Raw genomic sequence first — 24,280 nt, 5'->3', positions numbered from 1 at the left:
CAATAGATCTGTAATAGGGTAAATGCCGCCAACAGGCCACCAATTCAAATCAAGCCCATTTTTGGTAGTGATCACAAGCTATTGCTATCCACTGAGAGTCTAGGGGTCTCTGCAACATAAGTAAGGTAGTGATTAATGGGTAAGGGAAAAGAAAGCCAGGAAGCAGAAGCAATGCCATGGTTAGTTCTCAGCTCCGCTAGGCTCAGTCCACATGCTGGGATGGGAGGAAGCAATTTCTGAAATTGTGCTGAACACTTTGTCCTTGTCTGCACTTGCTGTTTGAACATATTTCAGTGATAGTTCAACTGCATCCATTGGCAGTAGAGGGTAAAATTTGTAGCATAGACAAGACTGAAAAAACCCATAGCCAAGGTATTTTGGAGAGTTTAACAGGTGGGGCTAAATCTTACCAGCCTGCTAACTGAACTAGCTAGCACATTGCTTTGCCATGAGCTTCCTCTTTGCAAGGTGCTAGTTTTCTTCCACCCCACACCTCTAAATGATGCAAGTTTGTCAGCTGCCACAGGGAGAGGTGCTTGTTTACCTAAGTCATGAGTTTGGATGGGTGTGTTCAAGGCATAGCCTGTGTGAAGAAGAGCACCTCACAGAGGTTCCTTGTTCTCGCTGTAATGCCAAGAGGAAAAGGTCTTGCTTCAGACAGCACTAGATTGCTAAGGGTCTCTGTGAAACTGGATTAGGAGGCCCAGATAAACTGTAGTGACTCATTTAATGGGACGGTGAGAGCTTTGATTTAAAAAAAAAAAAAAAGTTTGAATTCAGAGACATATGCAGATGTACTTTTTTCCTTGAATCAGTGAAATTCCAGTTACATACAAAACATTGAACTCCTCTTTCATCCTAGGATTTAAAGCGCTGTGCAGAGTGGGAGTAAATTATCCCCATTTTCCCACATAAAGGATCATAGGTTAAGCAACTTGCCGAAGTCCCACAGCAAGGCAGTAGCAGAGCTGAGAATGGAACACTGGTTTCTCTCCCTACTCTAGCCACTAGACCATGCTGCCTTGTGATCACACTGTCCCAAACTCCATAATTAAATCTGTGACCAGCCCTGCATCATTAAGCTCATTGTCAACCCCACCCTCTACACATTCTAAAAGTCATCCAGCCACTGATCAATATCATTCCCTCCCATCATGGGCAACTGGTCTTAAGACTGAACTCAGATTTCTAACCTACATATGTTAGGACCATGACAGTCAATGTGGTACAAATATTGCCTATTTTATGAATAATTATATGACAAGCCCTCAAAGTCTAACATCCCAAAATGACCACTGCAGAGACATTGTCACAGGTAATAGAAATAGCTAGGAAATTGTAACTGATGGATGCACAGGCCATATGCAATGGCTGCTTTTCTAGAGGTCACTTCTTCCCCTGATACAAGCAGGTATTTGAATGTTTCTAGGCTAATATGTTTAAGATAGAGGCTAAACTCAAGTGTATTGTTATCAATAATTAGCTCCCAAGAGACTTCCAGCTCCTTACACCTGGTGGCAAGTTCAGACGAGTGGGTTGTTTTAAACATGTTGCTTTTAGACAAGTTTGTATGTACAGTATCCAGTGACAACCCTTTATGGAGGCAGAGAAAAAACTAAGCATTTCAGCAAAAGTGAAGATATGAAGTTTGAAATGGAGGTCAAAATGTTGACTGAGAATGAGAGGGCCTTTCCTAGGCTTAACACTAGAATGCATTGATAAGGGATTTAGGGGGTGTGATTAACTCACATTAACAAAGGCTAAAAGTTTAGCTTAAAAAAGGTGTAGTTATTTATAGTCATAAAATCTGAGACGTGAAATATTAACACTCTGAAACACAGCTCAGTGATACTGCATATTTAAAAAAAAAAAAAAGTGATGCATATTTTCCAGATGCATGCTGCTTATTCTTCAGAGAGAGGAGAAGGGCAGGCCCATAAATACTTAATCCACTAAACACAGCCAGCATTACCCATCAGAAGGTAAGGCAAAGCAATTCTTTGTAGTGTTACCTGGTGTGGCCTTCAGCAATGTGGCAGCTGGCTTCTTTTAACAGCATCAGGAAGCCACATCTAGTAATACAGGATTAGTCAGACTGAGACTACTGTATGCATGGAGGGATCATATCTCCTATGGTGTGTATTGGGATTTATTCTCTATCTTTATTCAGGAAATACCTAAAAATTCTCAATTTAATGTTCGATAAAGTATTATTTGAAATAAAATAACACCCTGTGGTCTAGGATAGCAGGTAGTTTTTACAGCCAGCTGTCCAACAGTTTGGCAGTAGGAGGACCAGGCTGAGTGTAAGGGACCCTCGGACATTATGAGATCTATGACTTCGTAATGCTAACAATGCAAGAAGCCAGATGCTAACATTAGTTTGAATGAGACCCACAAGTTTGCTTCAGTGGTACTCGTAACCTCTTCATTAGTTCCCCACTCAAACATTTAGGAGTGTATTGGTGTTTGTGGGAAGTCAAAGTCTTACACCTATTTATGTGATGGCTGAAACCTGAAGTGGCTAGTTCAAGCCAGCTTCCTGTTTACAACTATTTGTCATCCACACAACAGAAACAATGCCCTGTGACCAGTTACATATCAAAACAACAAAATACAGGCTCTCCAAATTTGAGCACAAAAGTTTAGGTTCTATATAAAGAGGTATAAGTCACTCTTTGTGAAGAGACCTAAATTCATCTAATTATTAGGAACAAAAAGTTCACCTGGATCTGTATCAGAGCCTCAGATGTGGCATTTACAAAAATATACAAACTAACCACCATGCAGAGTTGCATGATTACTACACACTGTCTCATTTGTTCTTTAGGGCAAAGCTGGGGAAGAAAAGCCTTCTGGTCTACCAAGACACACACACACACACACACACACACACACGCTTACGGGTAGATCAAAGGTGTCAAAAAATGGAAAGAACAAAAATTTGAGGTTTACCTTCTAGGTTCTCTCCTCGCCCACTCCTGATCTTACATCATGAACGTCAACCCACTATAGCTGGTCAAAAAGTGACAAGAAAAATTGAGTGAAGTTTCTCCCCCTTTGCAAAGTTCAAAGCAGTTATAAAAAAAAAAAAAACTTTCCCATTTGCCCCCCTCCCCCAAAAAGCCAGCAAACTACATTTCAGTAACCATTTTGATTTTTAAAAACTGAGAAGCTAAATTTCAACAATAATACGTAGCTTCTCTACTTTTGTTTGAGAAAAAAAGCCATTTTTCCAACAATAATCAAGTTTAACCAAAAAACCCCAAACAAATAAATGCAGTTATCTGCATTGCTATGGCTGCTCTTCAAAGCTTTGACCAGCAATCAGCAGTGGGCTAGGCAACACTTAATGCTATATATCAAGGCAGCTTTTAATGCAGCTACTAACACAAGTATTAGTGACGCAGCTATTTGAGCAACACATTCATGAAGCTTTTTTTGGCTAGGGCAGAACAAGTACACAAAACATACTTTACACACAGGTGCAAAGGGCACGATCCTGTTCAACAGATCACTTCCACAGGCACAAAAAAGTTCAACTAAAATTCTTGGCAGCTAAAGTTGCAACTCCTTTTAGTTTTACAACCACAGGATCAGAAGTATCAAGGCTCAAGCTGAAAGGAGATGGGAGCTACTGTCATACCAGTTCCTCTTGGTTACATAAAGAGATTTAATTGATAAGTTTTTCTTGTTAACTTTGAACTAGCATGGGAAACTGTATTAAGAACATCACATGCTTCTAAATCAGAAAAAAATAGAGACTCCTCCTACCCCCCAAACTACTGATCATAAAACCATTTTAATTTTTAGGGTCTAGAAGCTAAAGACCCCCAAGTAAAATCCTGATTTAGAGTCAATGGGATTTACATTCCACCCTTGTGAGTTTTATCTCCCACTGTCACTAGTCTTCTCCCAAGAAACCAGGCAAAATAAACTATTACTTGTCACTCATTAGAAACTTTTAATTTTTGTCACCAAAGCTGGTTGCAGAGGAACCTTTCCTCAGCACTAAAAAGGAAGCAGTGAGAAATCTAGAAAGCTTTACCTGAAATTTGGTCCACAGCCCCTGCAGAGCAGACAGAGAGCAGCAGCAGCAGATACTGAAACTGCAGGGAGGAAATCTGAGTAAGACTCAAAGGCTCTTTCCCAAACTCCTAGTCCACCGCACTCCTCCCCAGCTGTCCCAAAATCTCTCCACTTTATATTAAACAAATACAGCTCAGTTAGAGATTAACTCATCTTAACTAGAAGAGAGCAAAGGATCAAAAGTCTCTGCTTCTCTAAGCAAGGAATAGAAACCCCTCCTATTCTGTTCTGCTTATAACCTATCACTGATTTACCTGGACAGGTATGCCTCACCCACCCTGCGGTTGACTGCCACCCAATCACAAATCCTCCTCCCAACTTCTCACTCCAGCTGTTCTCAAAAGTGAGGAGGGAGGGGCTTGATGTGGGGGTGGGGTGGAAGTCTTCTTCACCAATCAAAGCTCTTGGCCTCACACCATGACAGCCAATGAGATCAGAGGGTGGGGTACCCTTAGTGGCAGCTGGAGAGGGGCTGAGTGCAGCGAAAAGGGCTCTGATAGTCAGTTGAGGGAAGGCCAAACAGACAGGTGAACAAATGTAAGTTAAACTAATTTCTCAACTGTCAGGAGAAGCTTCTTCGCTGCTCCTAAGTGGGGCCATTTTCTCTCCCTTTTCCTTTGTCAATGGCTTAGTGCAACTGAGGTGTGCAGACTGGCTAATTCAGGATGCTTTAGTCCTCGGTCCACAGAACAGGTACAGGTGGGGCAAGCTCCCCATCTCTTGATGCTAACAAAATACCTCTTCCTTGGACCTAAGGAGGTCAGTTGCAGGGTGATGTAATCCCTTCAGAATGCTGATACTTTGCATGCCTAGAGCAACTTTCATTTGAGGGAAAGTGCTTTATGAACATTCCTTAATTATTCCTGGGAGAAAGGTACTAACATCACTCTTTTATAGCTGGAGAAACTGAAGTCCTGACTCCTTGGCTTCTTGCCCCTTGTCTTTTATCAATAGACCCATTGCTTTCCAACTTTTGCTGAGACTGAACAGGGATCCCGGTTGCTGTGGTGTTTCTTATTGTAAGATCACCTGTCCTCTCTCAGCTAGACTGAGACAACCAAGTCACTTCTTACACGTCACTGAGCAGCTCTTTCATTTCTGCTGCCGCTCATCCCTCTAACTTCCTGTCTCTGTCTTAAACATTTTAAATAGTTCTCACAGGAGACACCTTAATCTGGTATCCTGTTCTTCTGCATATTTAGTGATGTTTGGAGGAGTCAAACTCATAGCCTTGACCAAAATGTGTGTGTACATAATAATTAGCTCTCTTATGAGGTGTCTAGTAGTGTGTGGCAGTGAATATATTAGTTCTCAGCAAGTTTATTCTCTTATGTGGTTAAGTAGCTTAGATTTTACGGCTCAGTGCAGAAGAGCTTTAATAGGATGCTTTTTTCCCCCTCAGCTATAAAAATATGCATTGCTAGTGAAACAAGCTTGTGTCTGTGTATCAGTAAAGAGAAGAATGAGGGGGGATTTGATAACTGCTTTCAGCTACCTGAAAGGGGGGGGGGGGAAGATCCAAAGAGGAGGAGCTCCGCCGTTCTCAGTGGTAACAGATGACAGAACAAGGAGTAATGGTCTCAAGTTGCAGTGGGAAGTTTAGGTTGGATATTAGGGAAACTTTTCACTATGAGTGTGGTTAAGACCGGAATGGGTTACCTAGGGAGGTGGTGGAATCTCCTTCCTTAGAGATTTTAAGGTCAGTCTCGACAAAGCCCTGGCTGAGATGATTTAGTTGGGATTGGTCCTGTTTGAGCAGGGGATTGGACTAGATGACCTCCTGAGGTCCCTTCCAATCCAGATATTCTATGAAAGGCTTCCAGACTGGACCCACCCCTAACAGATAGTCCAATATCTGTATCTCCATTAACGTCTTTGTAGCAAACTAGCACCCCACAGCAATAAGTTCATGCAATATGTTCCTGCTTCCTGACTGTTTGTGAACTTCGACACCAATCAAGCAGGGGAAGCTTTTTCCCTAAGCCATATAACAACTGATTGCTCTTAGACAATAGCACATTTCTCTCAAGCTATTGTACCGCTGCTTTCAGCTGCTGCTGGAGTCAACAGCTCAGGCCATGGCTACACTGGCACTTACAGTGCTGCAACTTTCACGTCAGGGATGTGAAAAAAACCACCCCGAGCGCTGCAAGATACAGCGGCTGTAAAGCCTCAGTGTAAACAGTGCCGCAGCGCTGGGAGCTCCAGCGCTCAGCTTACACCCGTAGAGGATGTAGAGTACGTGCAGCGCTGGTAGAGTATGTGCAGCGTTGGCGCTGTGAGCACACTCGAAACTTCAAAGCACTTTGAAGTGCAAGTGTAGCCATACCCTTAGACTGGTATGCCACTGAAAGTGACTTTAATTTGACCTGTGTATTGACCCTGCTGTGTGCCTTCAACTCCCAGTGACTGCAGCAGGACAGGATTAGAGTCTGCAGGCAGGGCGTCCCTAGCCATAGGCAAAAAGGCAGCCACCTAGGCATCACCAGGTCGGGGGCACCACCGCTCTGCTGGGAGCCTGGACAGATGGGAAGCAGTGGAGCATGTAAGAGCAGGGCTGCTGGGTCCTAGAGAGAATCAAATGCAGCACAGTCTGAGGGAGGAGATTGGCTGCTAGGGTCTCTGGGAAGGGGTGGGGGAAAGAACTCACCTGTAGGGTGACCAGATGTCCCGATTTTATAAGGACAGTCCCAATTTTTGGGTCTTTTTCTTATATAGGCTCCTATTCCCTCCCACCCCTGTGCCCATTGGTGTGTGATCGGACCTGAGGGTTTGCTGCTGCTGTTACCATTCTGCACCCCAAGAAATGGATTTTGGGTTCCTGCAGTTTTCCGCCTATCTCCTCCTCTACTGCAGCTGTTGGACCAGCAGGCTGGGGGATGAGCCAAGCATGAAAGCAGTGCTGTGTTACCATTTAGATTGTCATTTAACAACTTTGTTTGCCAAAAACGCTTGCTAACAATCCTGAATTCAATTTCAATATAAATTTTTTAAAAAAATCAATATCTTGGCCAAAAACCAAAAATCAAGTTGTTGACAATTATTTGTGACAAGTTTGGTATGGGGAAGGGAGTGGGCCCGTTTACATCAGAGAAACAAAAAATGTTGACTAACTTTCCTATAGCCCTGTTACTGCTAAATAGAGCCCTCCAACAACTCTAATATGCTCATCTTTTTACTAGTGTATAGAGCAGTGGTCGGCAACCTACGGCACACATGTCTAGGGTAACCAGATGTCCCGATTTTACCAGGACTGTCCCGATATTTGCTTGTTTGTCCTGCCTCTCGACCAATGTTACGTTGGGACACTGGACAAACATACAAAGACTCCCAAGCCCGGAAGGGCTCGCGCCCTCCCCCACCCCGACTCCATCCCTTCTTTCCCCCATTGGATCCCTCCCCAAATCCCCGCCCTGTCACTGCCCCATTGGCTTCCTCCCCAAATCCCCCGCTCTTGCCAAGCACGCCATGCGCAGGAGACGCAGGGGAGTGTGAATCCAGCCTGGCTCCGAGCAGGCAGGACTCGGGGGCCATACCTGGAGGGAGAGTAAGGGGGCAGCCCACGGGGCCAGGCGGCAGCTGTTCTCCCCACTGGGCAGTGGGACTCGGGAGCAGCCGCTGCTGCAGCTCCCACTGCCACGGGGGGAGGAACTGGCCAAGCACGTGACGCTTGGCGGCTGCAGCTTTGGCGCCTGGGACTGAACTCCCTGTGCCCGGGCCTGCTGCGGGGACCCAGCAGCGTGCACGCTGCACCCAGCCCCTGGCTAGTCGTGTCTGGGCTGGCTGCCCAGCTGGTGCAATCCCATGGTGGAGGCATCGGCAGCCCAGCCCTATTCGTTCCCCTGCGGGACCCGAGTGAGATGAGGGGGCTGGGGCCTGCTGCCCCCAGGCCGGGGCTGCCTGCGGGGTTGCACCAGCTGGGCAGCCAGCCCGGATGCAACTGCCCAGGGGCTGGCCATGCCCAGCAGGCCTGGGCTTGGGGGGGTCGTGGGCACCAGAGCCGCAGCCGCCGAGCTTGGCCAGCGGCTGCTTCCTCCCCTGCGGCAGTGGAAACTGTAGCAGCGGCTGCTCCCGAGTCCTGCTGCCCAGGTGAGGAGAATAGCTTCCGCCTGGCCCCGCAGGCCGCCCCCACTCTCCCTCCAGGTACCACTCCCGAGTCCTGCCTGCTCAGGGTCAGGCCAGACTCACACTCACCCCAGCCCACGTGCCCCTGAGTCTCCTGGGCCTCCCTCCAGCGCTTGCGGAGGGAGGAGGAATCGGGGGTGGGGGATTTTTTTTTTTCCTCTGCCGCCATTTTTTTTCCTCTCTGCCCCCACCCCGCATCCCAATATTTGACCTGGGTGATCTGGTCACCCTACACGTGCCAAAGGTAGCACATGAGCTGATTTTTGATGGCACACAGCAGTGGGCTGAGCTGCTCAGCCCACCGCTGCTCTGGGGTTCCGGCTGCTGCCCCATTGCCACCCGGGGTCCCGGCTGCTGGCCTCACTCAGCACTTGCTGCTGGCCTGGGGACCCCCAAGGAAATCCAGGCTGGCAGTGGCTGCGCAAGCTGGTGGCTGAGACCCCGGCTGAGCCACTCAACCCGCTGTCTGCCTGGGATTCCATTCACTCATCTGGCAGGTGGGCTGAGTGGGACTAAATTCAACGAAATAGGAAAACAAGAGCAACAAATGACAGAGTACAACAACCTAGAGCAGTGGTACCCAACCTTTTTCGTCTGGCTCATGGCAGTGGACGAGCATTCGGCAGCATTTCAGCAGCGACGCCTCTGATGATGCTGCTTATCGGCGGCAAGCGGTGTCATCCAGAGGCGTCGCCACCGAAATGGTGCCGAATTTCGATGGCATTTCGGTGGATGCTCGTCCGCCAGCCAGTATGCAGGTGCACTGAGAGGCCCCTGTGGGCGCCATGGCACCCACAGGCACCGCGTTGGAGACCCCGGACGTAGAGAACCTCCTGAAGCAAGGTGATCATTTTGATTTAAATGATGAACTGTATGAAGAATTGAGTATACTGTCATTAATGTTGCCACATACAAAATCGATGATGTACATTGTACAGTTTACTCATACCAGCAACTTGTTGACATATATCCTAATGTGTACATTGCCAGTCGTATTCTACTGACAATTCCTGTAACAGTAGCATCAGGAGAACGGAGTTTCTCAAAACTAAAGCTCATTAAAAACTATCTCCGCTCTACAAGGAGTCAGGAACACTTGACTGGTCTTGCTATTCTTGCAATCATACAAGACATCACTTTGTCTTTGTCATACAATGACATTATTACTGATTTTGCAGCCCAAAAAGCCAGAAAGATTGCTTTTAATTAAAAACAAATCCTTGTTTCAATACCTCTTCATATAAATTTTCAATAAAATGTTGACAAAGTACAAAAAATCATATTATTTGCATCATTCTGTCAAATCAGAATTTTTTCTATAGTGCTACTTTAGTGCTAGTCTATCAGCATTACAGTGTGCTTAAGTAAGTTAAACTGGTTTTAATAACATGCATGTGGCAAGTTTTCCAATAGTGTAAGCTTATGTTTTGTGTTGCTAAGAGCAAGACAGGCACAGGGACACCAGTTTAATAATCCTGCCTAGGGCACCATAAATCCTAAGGACGGCCCTGGTCTGAGGGTCTGATTCTGCCAACTCTTGCTCATGTGAGTAGCCCTAACCTCAGTGGTGTCATTGCTGTGAGTAACAGCTACTCACATGCATAAGGGCTTGCAGACTCAAGTCTAAGTGCAAGCCATTCATTAACAAAACTCCCGAGTGTAACTTGCAACTGTTACATCAAGGGGGACCTTGGCCCAGTGGGAATTCACAGTCAGAGCGCATGCAGGATTGAGGCCCACTGTTAGTCCTGGCATAGTGCATACCGAGAGTTAATGTTTTATTTTTGTGGGAGAGGAAACAAGAGTAAGTGTGAGTGCACACACCTTCCATCATGATTCTGCCATTTGCATTAGCACTTGCCACAGACTGCAAAAGGGGGGAAAAAACTATTTACAAATGCCATTAAAGCACTCTCACAGCACTCAGAGATGGCGATGAGCACGGAAATATTTTTCCTAACAAGGAAGGTTTGAACGTTGAGCTGCAAAGCTCAATCCTCCTGCCTCCATCCACCCATGATACTTTCTTTACTTCCCAGGGTTTCACTCCCTCTCCTGCCCGAACACTTTCCACTTCTCATTCAAAGCCACTTGTCATCTGAAGTGAAAAGACATCTCCTTTGGTAGCATCTTCACCTCCACGAACAAGCATGTCACCTCTGCAGTCTGTCTCCATTAGGCAGATAGAGTCCAGATATTATTTTCAGACTGAGGCATCCCTTAAATTACTCAGCTGACTCTGTGCTGTGCAGTAGGAGCTGTTAAAAGAATGAGTTGTGCTTTTCTGTTTCCCTGACTTTAGGATCTAAGGCTACTATTAAAGTTACCCCCCCTTCTGGTTGGTGAGCAGTGTGGGGCTTTTTTCTGCTGCTCACGTCTGCTCCATGAGGTTTGCCACATCCAGCCACCAAAAAAATCCCAGAATAACACCAGCAGCAAACTCCCATCACTCAAATCCACTAGCTGACAGGCTCACTCAGGGGTACAAGCTTCAGTTATCAAAGAAAGGAGCTGCTACTATTGCAACATGTATTATCTTAGCACTACCTTGAATAGTTAGGTGGAAATGTTGTTTAGAGATAAAGAGCCATGTAGAAAAAACTAAGGCAAAGAGGCAGCTGGACCAAAGAGGCACAGAGATTCGCTTCTCAGCATTTCCAGGTCATCCTCCAATCAAATGGCAGAGGGGATGGGGGTCCTAGAGCAAGGAAGGGGCGCAGTCTCCTAAAGCCATGGATCCAAAGGGAGACACACACGAATGATACAGCTTGCTGCCACATGCCTGAGACCCCAGGGACAGTTGCAGAGAGAGTTACCTGCAGGAATTAATGCCATTTCAGCATTAAAACTAGGTGAGATCCATGCGGTTATCCCTGGGAAGAGAATCAGGCTGGATGTCAGTTACTGGTCCTCAGTTTTACCCCTAAAACACCACTAGCCTGTATAATTGAGTGGATTTGACATTTATGTTTCTTCCCTGGTATATAATTGGCATTTTATGCATCCATGTTCTATAAAGATGATCCATAGAGGAAAGAGTTGTATTGTTGGTTGTATTTAAGAAACCTAAGATTTCACCCATCTACCTACCAATTGCTCAGTTCATAAACATGGCCTTGAAAATTAATATAATTTTAAAAGTATGGGGTGGGATTTTGAAAAATACTCAGCATTGACCTAACACTGCTCCTATTGAAATAAATAAGACTCCCATTGCCTTCACTCAGAGCAGAATTAAGCCAACACTGCGTGCTTTTGAAAATGTTTATACATTTTACCATTTCTCTCTTGCCCTAAAACTAAGGGCAATATGTCTCTGTTCAAAATGTCCTGAGCTGCTTATTTTATTTTGCTGTAAACAGAATCTTGCTTTATCTTGAGCAGAAGATTGTAGCAGAGTTGATATTTTTCTTACAGTTACTACCATGTAACATTTAATGTTAGTGCATAAACAAATTCAGCCGGACATGTACTTTGTGGTATGCAGCACAGCTGTAAATATACATTATGCACACTCAGGATTCATAGTGTCTGCAGCAGTGTTGTTCCATACACAGGCACTTGAAGGTCACACTATTCCACATACACCATTACAGCCAAAGGACACTAATTGTGGTCCAGTCCTGTAGTCCTTGGGTCATGAAACTTCTGACATATAAAAGTGTTCCATCTGCAATATCATACTTGTTTTAAAGTCATTTAAAAAAAATCCCTTTACTTTAGGTCTAATATCAGATAGCAAATTATATTTAAAAATTTATTTGCATTTCACTAATGAATGAATTAGATTTATGTCCCTCTTGTTTATATCACTTTCTAGTTAGGAAAATAGGGATTGCCAGGCTGGATAAGTGCTCATTTAGTGCAGTTTGCTCTTTCCAAGAACGGCCAAAACCAAATGCTTTAGAGGAAGATGCAAAAAACTCTGTAGTGATGGTCATGGAATAAGCAGTCCCTGGGTAGTTTCTTCCTAATCCCCTTAATTAGAAGGTGGTTTATGGAAATTCTCTTAAATTTTGGAAAACTTTTTTTCAAATAATTTTACCTTTCAGTAGTTTGGCAGTTTCCTTGTGAGCAAAATAGTATTTGGAAAAAGAAACTGCTTACAATTCTTCTGTCTTTTACTTGATATTTTTCTTCCCATTACTGTGGGTTTGGTAATAAAATAGACTGCACAACAGCTTTCCACAAGCTGCACATTCTCTTTGCTTAATAATTAACAAAAAGGTTCCTTTTGGAGGAGAGGCACGAACATTGACCGTACTAAATCTATAAATATTTGATATTACCTTTGAATAAAAACATGACCTATTTTAACACTTGATATGCACTCCCACAATATAGTCAAAAATATGTGGCTCAACAAGTTAAAGGACATTCCGTTTAGGTGATTTGCTCTATGACAAGCTTCTGGCTGGTTCTTGCCTATTTTTCCTCTCTATGCAGGCAAGTTAAGTAATCAGCAAAATGTATTTACCCATTGCAAGTGCAAATAGGATTTTGTTTTGTAGATATTCCGAGCCATGTGTTATGCTATCAGCACCTCTACTGATTTAGCAGAAGGACTCAGAATAGTTCTAACTATTTGAAAATAGAACCCCTTGCAGCCTGATAGCATCTATTAATTTAAGTCCTGATCTGCAAGGGGCATAGCACTCTTATCTCCCATTAAAGTATCAAAGGCACAGCACCTCTAAGGAGTCGGCCTATAAAAAGACCCCGTTTGACTGCACAGAAACTAAAGACCCTATCCATGATATAATGCATCAGCGAGAACCTGAGTTGTTTTTCATGTCCTTCCAACAACATATGGCAGGGGTAATCTAAACTGTGCGTGATTTTATATATACAGTAGGAAGCACACACAATGATATAGGCAAACACTCCACTCCCAACACAAAAGGACTTTGGCCATGTTAACAAGTTCAATGTACCTCACCCTATTGATAAATACAAATAATTCAGTATAGACGCTGAGGGTGTGTTGCGGGGAGAGGGGGGAGCGGAAAGAACTAAATTGCGCTTGTTGATAAGATATCTTACCAGGCTGGGCTAGTCACCTATATGTAGTGCTATTTCCACTTGACTCTGTAGGACTGTCAAGCACTTTTCTCCTGTCAGCTGTGTACAGTTCAGCACCAAACCAATTAATTAGGCAAAATGCTAATTAACATATAGCATGTCACATTTTCAAAATATATTATAATATTGAACCTTAACACAGCTGTGAGATAGTTAAGTTTCTCCATTTTACAGAAGGAAGAAAAGAAGGCAGAGATCTTAAGTGATTTGCCCAAGGTCAGAAGTAGTGAGTATTAGAGATACAGTTACAACTCAAGGGTTGACTTCCAGCACAGTTACAGTACAATCTCTCCCCCTCTTATTTTCCCATAGTACAAAGGACACTGCAGCCATTGTCAGGCTGGGAAGATGTGTTTATTAATTGCTTGGTTGCCAGTCATTCATTACAAATAACTTCATGGTGCTTGGAATCAGAGTAGCAAAGCAGTGATTTGCCCCACCTCTCCACTGTAGTTTTACTTCACTTGGTCCAAGCCAGAACAGGAAGTTCATAGTGAAAATTGGAGGCTCAATCTTATTTAAAACCGAAAGTATGAAAGATTGCTTACATTTTAGGCGTAACTACAATTTTCAAAACAAGTTATGTCCTGTTACAGGGCAATGCAGCTTTTATTAATACATTGTACAAAAATAAAAGGATGTTTCTGAAAACAAACATTTAAGTCACGGAATGACAATTATACTGGAAATAGCAGCTAGTTCCCAATGTTCTGTGGGGCTGTTATCCTGTTATCTAGGATGTTTGTTCAAAAGAGAGACTTAATTTTGGTGGGCAATACAATCCTTGCTGCAAAAATATAGTAATGCACGAGGAAATGTTTTCACCATCACTAGTATATCACTCCCCCACAGACATCCCATTTTGTCTATGTACTTTGTTTCCAGGACCATGTAGGCAGTCAACTAGAGAAATATAGTAACAGACTCTTGACTAGATTATGGGTTTTAGTGCAAATATCACTTTCAACAAATGAAAGACTGCACTCAACTGATTTCTGCTCCAAGGAAAATAGGGCTGCTTACAAACCCCCTGCCAATGACAAATTCCCCCATAGCGTTTACCAAAGCCAGCTGAAATGAGTTAAAACTGCAACTGGCTTGTCTTTACAAGCTTTGTAACATGTGGCTAGTTAACATGGGTTAAACATACCATTCCTCCTACTGAAGATAAGGCCATGTAAGAACGTACGTAGTTTTGGAAGCTCATTAGCGTTAAACGACCTGTGCACTAAGGCGAGAATAGGTGCCCTAATACACACCTCTACCAACATAACACAACCCGCTATAACGTGAATTTGGATATAATGCAGTAAAGCAGCGCTCTGGGGTGGCGGGCTGCGCACTCCGGCAGATCAAAGCAAGTTCAATAGAACACGTTTTCACCTATAAAGTAAGATTTTTCTTGGCTCCTGAGGACAGTGTTATATCAGGGTAGAGGTGTAGTTGCAGTTCAAAATTTAGTATCTTCTTGTACTTGTTTAGCCTTGCAAAATGGCCATGAAAACTAATCCGATTAAGCCCACTATCTAGTCATTCAGATCTTGACCTGGGGGGGGGGGGGTTACTTGTCAAACTACAGTACTCAGTTGGGGTAAGCCATCTTGCAAATATATTACTTCAGATAGACTGAGTACAAAGACTATCCATCATTCATATGTATAAAATTCCCAAATTGATTGGGAAGATGTGTTAACACCCCCCTCTGGTGTTAAGAAATGAAAAATACATCAAGTGCATGAGATTTCTAAAGGATTAGCATACTTGGTCAAATAGACTTCAAGTTGAATAGACTACTGTATAGCCCAGAGGTTGGCAATTTTTTAGAAGTGGTGTGCTAAGTCTTCATTTATTCACTCTAATTTAAGGTTTCGCGTGCCAGTAATACACTTTAACATTTTTAGAAGGTCTCTAGTTCTATATTATAGACGTACAGAAAATCTATACTATAGTATAGTTATATACTAATATATAACTAAAGTATAGTTGTATGTAAAGTAAATAAGGTTTTTAAAACATTTAGGAAGCTTCATTTAAAATTAAATTAAAATGCAGAGCCCCCGAACTGGTGGCCAGGACCCGGGCAGTGTGAGTGCCACTGAAAATCAGCTCGCGCGCTGCCTTCGGCATACATGCCATAGGTTGCCTACCCCGCTATAACCATTACATGGGTTTTTGTACACCAAGCAACCAGTGAAAATCTCATGCAGAAAACAAATGGTTTACCCGACACATTGTTCACTCCCCACCCCCCTCCCACTATAATCAAAGTTAATATACAGCATCACTTAATCGTACAGATTTAAAAGTAAAATGATGCACTGTTCAAAATGGCAAATTCAGAAGGCTTCCGAAGACATACAAGTTGCCTTCTGTATAGTCCTCACAGCAATGCCCTACTGAATGAGAATGCTGAAAACCATGATTGGACAAAATATGCCACAAGTAATGACAGGATTCTGATGTGAACTTGTGTGCATAGAAGATAGACTCAAGTTACTAACACTATATTTTGAGACCCCAAAAGCCTCCTTTTCTGTCTTCTGCCATCTTGCACAGGCTTCTTCTCCAACTTTTGACAATCATGCCCTTCTACCTTAACTACATCCTATGTTCCTTTTGGTTCAATATCCTCCTTCTACAGTATTGTGAATTTATTTGCTAAAGGTTACATTGTCTAATTGGGCTGGTAAGATGTATTTTTTTTAATTTAAACTACTGTATATTACTCTTGCAATCAAGAGTGGGAATCAATTATATAACTTTGTCTTTTGTGTACTACTGAAGCTCCAGTGTTGTGCTTCATGCTCGTGTACAGTATGCTTCATACTACTTTGTCCGCAGCATTTACCACTGCACAATATAGCAACTGTAGGTGAAATCACACCTCCATTAAAGTCAAAGACAAAGCTTGCATTGCCTTCGCTGAAGGTATGACCTTACCCCAATGGTTTTCGCACTGTAGCATCAGTTTTTCAGCCTTCTGGAGGAGTCTTCTGTTGTGCATGTCTTTTTTGATTCTTATTGTCCAAAACAACCTCCTTTTGAAGTATCAAAGCTAGTAGTTTAATGTTCCAGTTAAAGATTGAGACTGAATGCAGTGATTTTGCACAAAGTGCTTTTTGAACTGAAGTGCTTAAAAAAAAAACCCACCCACCTCTGTTAACTGTGTGCTAACAACTAAGCTACATTGCTCCTTAGTGAATTAAATGCATTTTCAATTTACATTACAAAAAACATAATGCAGTATTTCAAGTTTCAAAAGTTGATCTAATTACACTTCCAAACCCCTGGTTGAGACCATATTAAATGCACTGCCCTTTAGAAGTGATTTTCTTTTTCGTACACTGAAAAGACTATTTTACATTGTGGAATGTCTTATACACTTTAATGGACCTTACAAGAATGCTGTAGTGTTTTGACTCACTTTGTCTCAGAAAACTCTGCTTGTCCATGAATTCCACAGAAAAGCTATATTACAAGTGCTTATTTGCCTTTGAAACTAACTACAAGGGGCAAGGTTTTTGCTAGTGGCTTGCGAAGACTATCTGATGCTCCAGTCACTTATTCAGGTATTTCCACTTAAACCCCAAGACTCAAGCCACAAATGAACACTACACCAAAAATATTCATGCATTTTTATTGGTGCAATAATGAGTTTTGCAATATAGGGCACGTTTAAAGAAATAACCTGTGCTCATAAAACAAGATGTTATGTCACTGGAATACATGGGTATGTTTTTAGTATCAAGATTTTTAGAAATTGTTCACTGTCAGTTTTTACTGCAACACCACACTTACATCAGGCTAGGTCCCTGCAAAACACTGCTAAACACGTAAACTCTGACAAGCTTTTAAAGTGCTGTGAAAATCACGATGTGCATTTCTTCATGCAATATAAAATGTTTGTGAAAGGCCACATGATTAGAGTTTGTTAAGCTTCTTTCCTCCCTTCTTCAGGAAAAGGAATTGAGTGCTGGTGAAAAGGGCCAGACTGGCAATCTGGAAGTTAAAGTCCTATAATTAATCAGAGAACTAGTCCTGCACAGGCCAGCTTCAAAAGGATAGTAGTGTGCTTCAACCTTTACCAAGGAATCTACCTCTAGGGGTAGGAAGTTCAGTCTCCATGGCCCATTCAATCTCTAGTCTCAGCTGAAACTTTCAGCATGGAAATTAGTGCTAATAATATTCAGAGGGACTTTTAAGGACATCAGTCCATGTGATATTTTTTGGGTCATTATTCACAGATGACAAGCATCATCGTCAAATCCAGTTACCTGAGCTTAAGGTCCATGCTGTCTTGAACAACTAATTTTAGAAACTGTCTACAATTAGTAATGCTTCAGTACAAGTCAATTAACAGAGGTGTTGAAAAAAGTCACAGATTGATTCCCCTGAGATAAGGAAATCACTTATATTTCCATGTCTGTACTGTAAAGAAAGGGAACACACATGCTAGTAGTAATCAGACATAATGAAGCTAGCACAAATTTATAAGATCTTGCCATAAGGAGAAAACGTGAAGTTGCTGTTTCAAATATATTTTACAATTATATTTCTACAATTTCGATTTTCTGCCTGGGAGGAAGGTAACTGATCACTTTCCATCTTTTAATTTAGATTCTGTAAATTACTCTACTGTTAAATTAAATGTCTTAATTTTTCAAAGTTAATTGTTACACTAAAAGAATCTGAACAAGTATTACAGCAGTTCAGTTGTGATTTCAGATCCAAACCATCTGATTTTCTAGGTAACTAAACACATTCAAGCAATGAAAATGACACTTGCATTAAACACAATCTAGCAGATTCACTTAAATAAAGCAGACTTTTTTTTTTTTAGTAATATAACAGGGCAAACAAACACTTGTGACCATGATATCCACTTTAGAGATCCATTGCAGATAAAGTTTGGACTCGGTTACAATGTATGCAAAGATTCATCAAGTCTTATATTGCAGATTCCAGAGCACAAAACTAAAGGATTTTGCAGTACAGAAGTTATGTTCCCAAAAGCCAAGAATAAGTTTGCTAACATGGCACACACTAATAGCACTTTGCACTTATGTAGCACCTTTCATCCAAGCACTTTACAAACATCAATCCATTAGCCTCACAATACCTCTGTGAGGTAGATATTATACCCATTTTATAGCTGAATATATAAACTGAAGTGTAGCAATTTTTCCAGGGTGTGTCACCCATTCACTGACAAAGTTGGGAATACAATGTAGGAGTCTGACAGTCCCTTGGTCTAGTCAGTAACCCAAGTTCCATCTCAAGTGTTTATAACACAGTATCTTTCATGTTCCTAGCTTTAAGCATCTGCTTCTAGTCGAGCATTAAAAACAGTTTAAAACAAGTCTAAAAGCTAAATGGTCTTAACACTAGCAGCTAACTTGATTTCTGTAACAAACTCATGAGTGCAATGTAACTTAATACTGAGTAAAAGAATTCTGGTCCATTCTACTGTTGGTGATTATACTGTTTTTATACTACTTTGCTGGATTAAGGCCTAAACAAGACAAGCTATGCACATGTAACTACAAGCACATTCCTAGTTCCATGGAGGGTCCGCAGAACTATCCCTATACTTATATATGCATGAGGGCTCCAATTCAGGAAATTGCTTAAGCAGGTGCTTAAGGGGGCTTTCCTGAATCACAGCTTTAGTTAGGCTAGCCTTAGTAAATTGGCTGTCTTTGAATAACTAGAACTTTCCATGCCTGAAGCCAACACATTGCTACTTTATTATGAAGATGTATATCTTTGTTCCCCATTTGCACAAGCATTCAGAAGGCATTTCAGACCCAAAACATGGCTAAAAGAGTTTAAATGCCTTAACATACATGTGTTAAGGCATTCTAAGAAATAATTTCAGTAATATGCACATCTACAGCATCTTTAATTTAGATGATCTCAAAGCACTCTACATTAAGCCTCACACTCCTCCATAAAGATGAGATTTCCTTATTGTACCAGTTTTGACATCTCTGCTTTTGTCATTTCAGAAGTAGACCATTTTACCTAGCTTATTTTGTTGTGAAAAACTGCTCCATTCCTTATTGGAATAGAGGTCTTGCTACTTAAGCACTGGGGAGAAATCAAGCAAATTAAAGAGCATCTGGCAGCATGCAAACAAAGGAACTTTAAGTTTTTCCCTTTTGGATAAATGCTCTGACCTTCTGAAAAAAGAACAAGCCTTTGACCTGTAAAAGAGCAAGAACCAAAGATTAAAAAGTGCTAACACTAGCTGGAGCCTGGTACAACTTATTAACACTTTCAGTGGCCACAATATCAGCCACACTTAATCAAAACTATATATTAATGTTTAACCAATACAATCTGTAATTCGAATCTCAACTACTGTAATTCCTTCTTGCTGGAATTGAGATCATATTGTTACCAAGAATTCAAGTATTTCAAGAAACATGCCAACATCCTGATGCAGTGTAAACAGAGGGGTTGACAGTTAATTTTCAAGCAACTAAACTACATTTCAAGTAGTATCTATGGAAAAATTATTAAATATATTGGGTACTTAACTCTACTCAATTAAAAAAGGCTCTCAGTACAGCCACTATCAGACTGTACATTCTAATATTGTTCATTGTGACCTAATAGAGGGCAACTTTGGTGTTACCATTTCTATATGAAGTATGCACTATAGGCATCTCTGCTGCAAAAACTGCTTGAATGTGTAAGAGTTACTGTGTAACTCTTCATACAAAATGGTGATAGGCACATGAATATGCCAAACTAAGACCAGTTTACAAGTACTGAAAGATTATAACTAAACCCGATAATTCAGAGTTTAGATTTCAACTGTTATTCTAAGTCTGTAACTTTAGATAAGTATTGTATGTCTGTCCAGCCATGTCACACAGCAGCTTCTCCATCAGAAAATAAGGTTCTTCAGGAATCAGGACTTTTAGCTGCTAACATACAACAAACAGCTGCCAGTTACTTTAAAATCGGCATGCAAGAAGTTACCTATTTCAAAGTAGTTGGGAAGAGTGTGTCACTACTGCATACCTATCTGTAAACCTGCACACTAACCATAATAAACCTGTGCGTCTCAATCATTAAGTTAAGAGGGTTTTTCAAGCTTTGAAGGGAGTTTTTTATGCTTACATATAGCTTATCTGAAAACCCAGAATCTTATTCTGGAGCAGTGAGGTAGTAGATGTAACCATCCTCATGTAGATGTCACACTTCTCCAAAGTTCGCATGCCCAGTCTCCTTGGCATGTTCTCTGGCTTCCACCTGTCCAGTTAACCCCTTCTGGCACACCATGCATCTTAGTGTAAAGCGATTTACATCAGTAAACTGCCTCTTTCGTCTGGCTTCATCTGCCAATTCCAACGCTTGTGCAAGAACAATGTCATCATTTGTTGAGAAAATAGTCAGGGGAGGGATGTCTGAGTCAGGGATTTTATGTTCAAGTGGATCATAATGAATCCCATCATAAATCAGAAGGACCCGCCTAGCATAGCCAGCATCTTCCCCAAAACGGTCAATTCTGACTGTCTGTGTATCCACTACACAGATTTCACACTGATAAAACTTAGAGAGAATGGATATTTCAATGGCTCCTCCCCATGTATCTTCTCTTCTGATCCACTCACAATACTCTTCATTGGTTTTCCCTAGTACTGCCTCACAATAGGACTCTGGATCACTTGCCACTATCTGGGCTATAAGACTGCGCATCTCTGGAGCATATGCTGGATCATAAATGCCTCCCTCTACCACATAGAATATGCTTGTGAAGAGACAGGAGTTATCTGCTGGAACAACCCTCCTTGCAAGTACAGGCAGTGCTTCCCTGACCAAAGTAGGAACACTCCTTTTTGCAACCACAGGTGACTCAGTCTTGGGTTTGGCTGTGTCCTCTTCAACAATTAGAGTATCACCTGTCAAAAATAAAGAATCAAGAATGGTGAGGATTAGGTAGATGAAATGCAGAGTTGCTTCACCAAAGTGCTAACAAACAGAAAGGGAAAAACTACAAAAACAGAGAAGCAAATCATTTAAGGCCTCCATTATATCGTGCCTCAGTTCTCTGAGGCTCAGATCAGCACAACAGAAAGCATTACCAATTAAATCAATTACATAAGAAGCCACAACATGATGCAGCAGATGATCGTAGCTTTGGGCTCTCACAGTATATTGCTAGTTCAGATAAAGACACAGGGGGCTTGGCTACATTAGAAATTTCAAAGTGCTGCCCCGGCAGTGCTTTGAAGTGTGAGTGTAGTCAGAGCCGCAGCGCTGGGAGAGAGCTCTCCCAGCGCTGCTTGTAAACCACATCCCTTATGGGTGTAGAGTGCAGCGCTGGGAGCCGCGCTCCTAGCACTGCCGCCCTGATTACGCTGACACTTTACAGCGCTGCATCTTGCAGCGCTCAGGGGGGTGTTTTTCACATCCCTGAGCGCGGAAGTTGCAGCGCTGTAAAGTGCCAATGTAGCCAAGCCCAGGTTTTGTACTGAAGTCTCCAAATTAGCACAGTAGTTAATGTTTTCAAGTTTACTAGCCAAATCTGGAACATCAGTGATACGCAGTTCTTTTCGTTTTAGACTCTCGAAAACCCACTTTAGAGACAGTGAAATAGAAGATGTTTACATTTACAGAAGCTGATAAACAGGTTGGACAGTCACTGACAGCACTATTTTGCAATCAATTTCTTATTAAAGGGTGGTAGCCCCAATGTCCCAACCAAGTTTCAGGTCAGGTAATTATAATCTGCTGAAATGCAGTTTCAATTAGGTATGGCATTCTTTTGCTCTTCCTGTCTTGAGCTGTGGAACAACACTGTATGCAGCAGAATATTAATGTTGTGCCTTTTACGCCAGAGAGGACTAAAGCTTTTGCTACATGTTCTTTACACTGTGTTGAAGCAGGCTTTAATATTTGCAGAGAGAATGAAATAAGCTCCAGAAAGGAAATTCATACTAATCCGTAACAATTTCAGTGAGCCACACGCATGATCAGAGAAGTTTATAGGGGCAACCTGAATATATTCTTAACCCAGCAGCGTCCACAACATCCATTCTAGAATTATAGTGTCAAAAAATACATATTTCTGTGCACAATCCTCTTGCCTCCACCCAGTTTGTCCAGTTTGTCCTGTGTCTGTTCTCTCTGCATCTTGAGCACTAGAGGGCAAGTACTAACTTCTTAGACCAGCCTTGCCCGGTGGAGCACCCAGCAACCTCCCTGCACTTTGGAGGTCACTGGGGTCAGCGGGATGCCCCTCCCCCCACTGGGTTCAGCCTTTAGATTACACTCCCTCCCCCACCGCCCCAGGGTGAGAGGAAGAGACGCTGCCCCGCAGCCTGGGACCCCAGCAGGCGCTGTCCAGGGGAGCTGCCCTGCCCATGATGGAGGCAGCCGAGAGCCCCTCAGGCTCAGGCCTGTCAGCCGGGCAAGGGCAACTCCCCGGGCCCGCCCGCCAGGGAAGGGGGGCGGCGTCCCCACGCTCCTCACCTGAGTGGATACCGAGCTCCCCCAGCCGCCGCTCCCCGTCGCTCACGTCCAGGCTCCGCGGGGGGAAGCCGAGCAGGAGGCGCTGGCCCGGGGCCGGCACCCCGGTGAGGGCGGCCAGGGCGGCCTGCAGCTCCCGGAGACGGGAATGCGCCGTGAGGCCGGGCAGCGGGTGGGAGCCGCTCCGGGCCTTGCAGCGCAGCCGCAGCATCCTCCTCCTCCTCCAGACCGGGACTCCCAAATCTGCTACCCCAGCAAAATGGCCGGGGCGCTTGCCCCGCCAAGTCTCGCGATGCTTCCGCCGTGCCTCACTATTGGCTCGCTGGGCCCACGCCGCAACCTGCATCGCTTACCGCGTGCCCGCGGCGCAGCCAATCCGCGGCTTGGGGCGGAACGCTCGAGGTGACCTTGGTGGTGTCACAGGCACACGGGGAATCTCACAGTTGATGGGGGACACGTCACTGCGTTCTGCCTCCCCGGGGTCCAGGTGGAATAGGAGCTGGTGGGGCGGAGCTCTATTGTAACCTGATTTGCATAATTTAATCTTATTTGCATATCCGAACTGCCTGTTCTTTTACTCCTTCGCAGTTCAGTGGAAAATAATTGAGCGTTCTGGGCTCATTTACATGCTATTTATCTATGGACCTATTTGCATCTCAGTTGCACCCTTTGCTAATGGGCGCGTTTACACCCCGTTTGCATGTCTAGGCCTATTCTAATTGTTCCCGTTCATTTGCCTAGTTTGGTCCGACTCCTCTGGTTCCACGGGTCTGCCCCCAGCACGGCTGCGGCTTCGTCACGTGGGCGCCACATTAGCATACAATTTGCATCTCGTTTCCGTCTCGCCAGCCTTAGCTGGTGCCACCCGGGCAGCGCGCAGCGGGTGCGCGGGTTCCGCGCCGGCTGATTTGCTGCTGCAGTGCGGGGTCGCGCGAGTCGGCCGGTTCAGCCAAGTCCTGGCTGCTGCGAGAGGCTCCTGGGCAGTCTCTGAAGGTCGCAGCGCTTGACAGGTGCAGCAGCCGCCTGGCTGCCCACCCCTTCCCGGTACGTCTCAGCGCGGAACCCGGTCCCGGGCTCGTGCTGAAGGCTGGGGGGTTCTGCGCCTCAGTTCCCCCGCGCTGCGAGCGGCGTGTCGGGTGGACTGAGGCTCTCTGCAGTCGGCACCCGATGAATGCCAGAAATCTTGGAGCGAGGCTTGGGAGTGCCTGGCTGAGAGACCTGCCCAGTCCCCTGCTCAGAGGATGCTGTCAGACCAGCTGGGATTCTTTCCCAGCCTTGGCATCTCGGGGACTGCCCCCCTAAAACAGTGCCTAGCAGCTGCATTATGACTTTGGGAGGTTGGGGAAGGTTGTTCCTTTATATTTTTAGTGACTTACAGGGAAGGGGCAAAAGTAGGTACTCTTCCCCTTAATCCTTCTGTTCCTTGGCTGAGATGTTTCATTAATGTCCTTGTGAGGGAGGTATTTTTTTCCTCCTCTGCTTCATTTTTATGTGCTTTGCC

The 24,280-nt window shown here is 43.7% G+C and overlaps 2 protein-coding genes across 15 annotated transcripts in view; one reads left to right on the top strand and one right to left on the bottom strand.

The window, feature by feature from the left end:
- The window catches only part of LOC116832086 (ubiquitin thioesterase OTU1), a 28,423-nt gene extending 5,363 nt beyond the window's left edge, over nt 1-23,060 (bottom strand). For 2 of the 7 annotated variants that reach the window (XR_012655704.1, XR_012655703.1), the window contains exons 1-2: nt 22,783-23,025; nt 20,428-21,209 (exon numbers count right to left, since the gene is read on the bottom strand). Coding sequence is in view for 1 of the 7 variants with exons in the window: in XM_032792572.2 (XP_032648463.1) it covers nt 20,503-21,209; nt 22,783-22,990 (915 nt within the window). In the remaining 6 variants the exon portion in view is untranslated. Of the gene's footprint in view, nt 1-2,012; nt 2,073-4,048; nt 4,421-16,919; nt 21,210-22,782 lie in introns of those variants that run through there. The other 5 variants (XR_004375372.2, XM_032792549.2, XM_032792572.2 and 2 more) reach the window with 5 other exon arrangements.
- PFKFB2 (6-phosphofructo-2-kinase/fructose-2,6-biphosphatase 2) overlaps nt 1-24,280 on the top strand; it is a 129,158-nt gene that overhangs the window by 63,370 nt on the left and 41,508 nt on the right. The window contains exon 1 of one of the 8 annotated variants that reach the window (XM_032792556.2): nt 23,499-23,823. The exons of the other annotated variants lie outside the window; for them this stretch is intronic. The gene's annotated coding sequence lies outside the window, so the exon portion shown is untranslated. Of the gene's footprint in view, nt 1-23,498; nt 23,824-24,280 lie in introns of those variants that run through there. 8 annotated transcript variants of the gene reach the window in all.

Source organism: Chelonoidis abingdonii, chromosome 4, assembly GCF_003597395.2.
Source record: "Chelonoidis abingdonii isolate Lonesome George chromosome 4, CheloAbing_2.0, whole genome shotgun sequence".
NCBI lineage: Eukaryota > Metazoa > Chordata > Testudines > Testudinidae > Chelonoidis > Chelonoidis abingdonii.
This window is presented reverse-complemented; position numbering and strand designations above follow the sequence as displayed.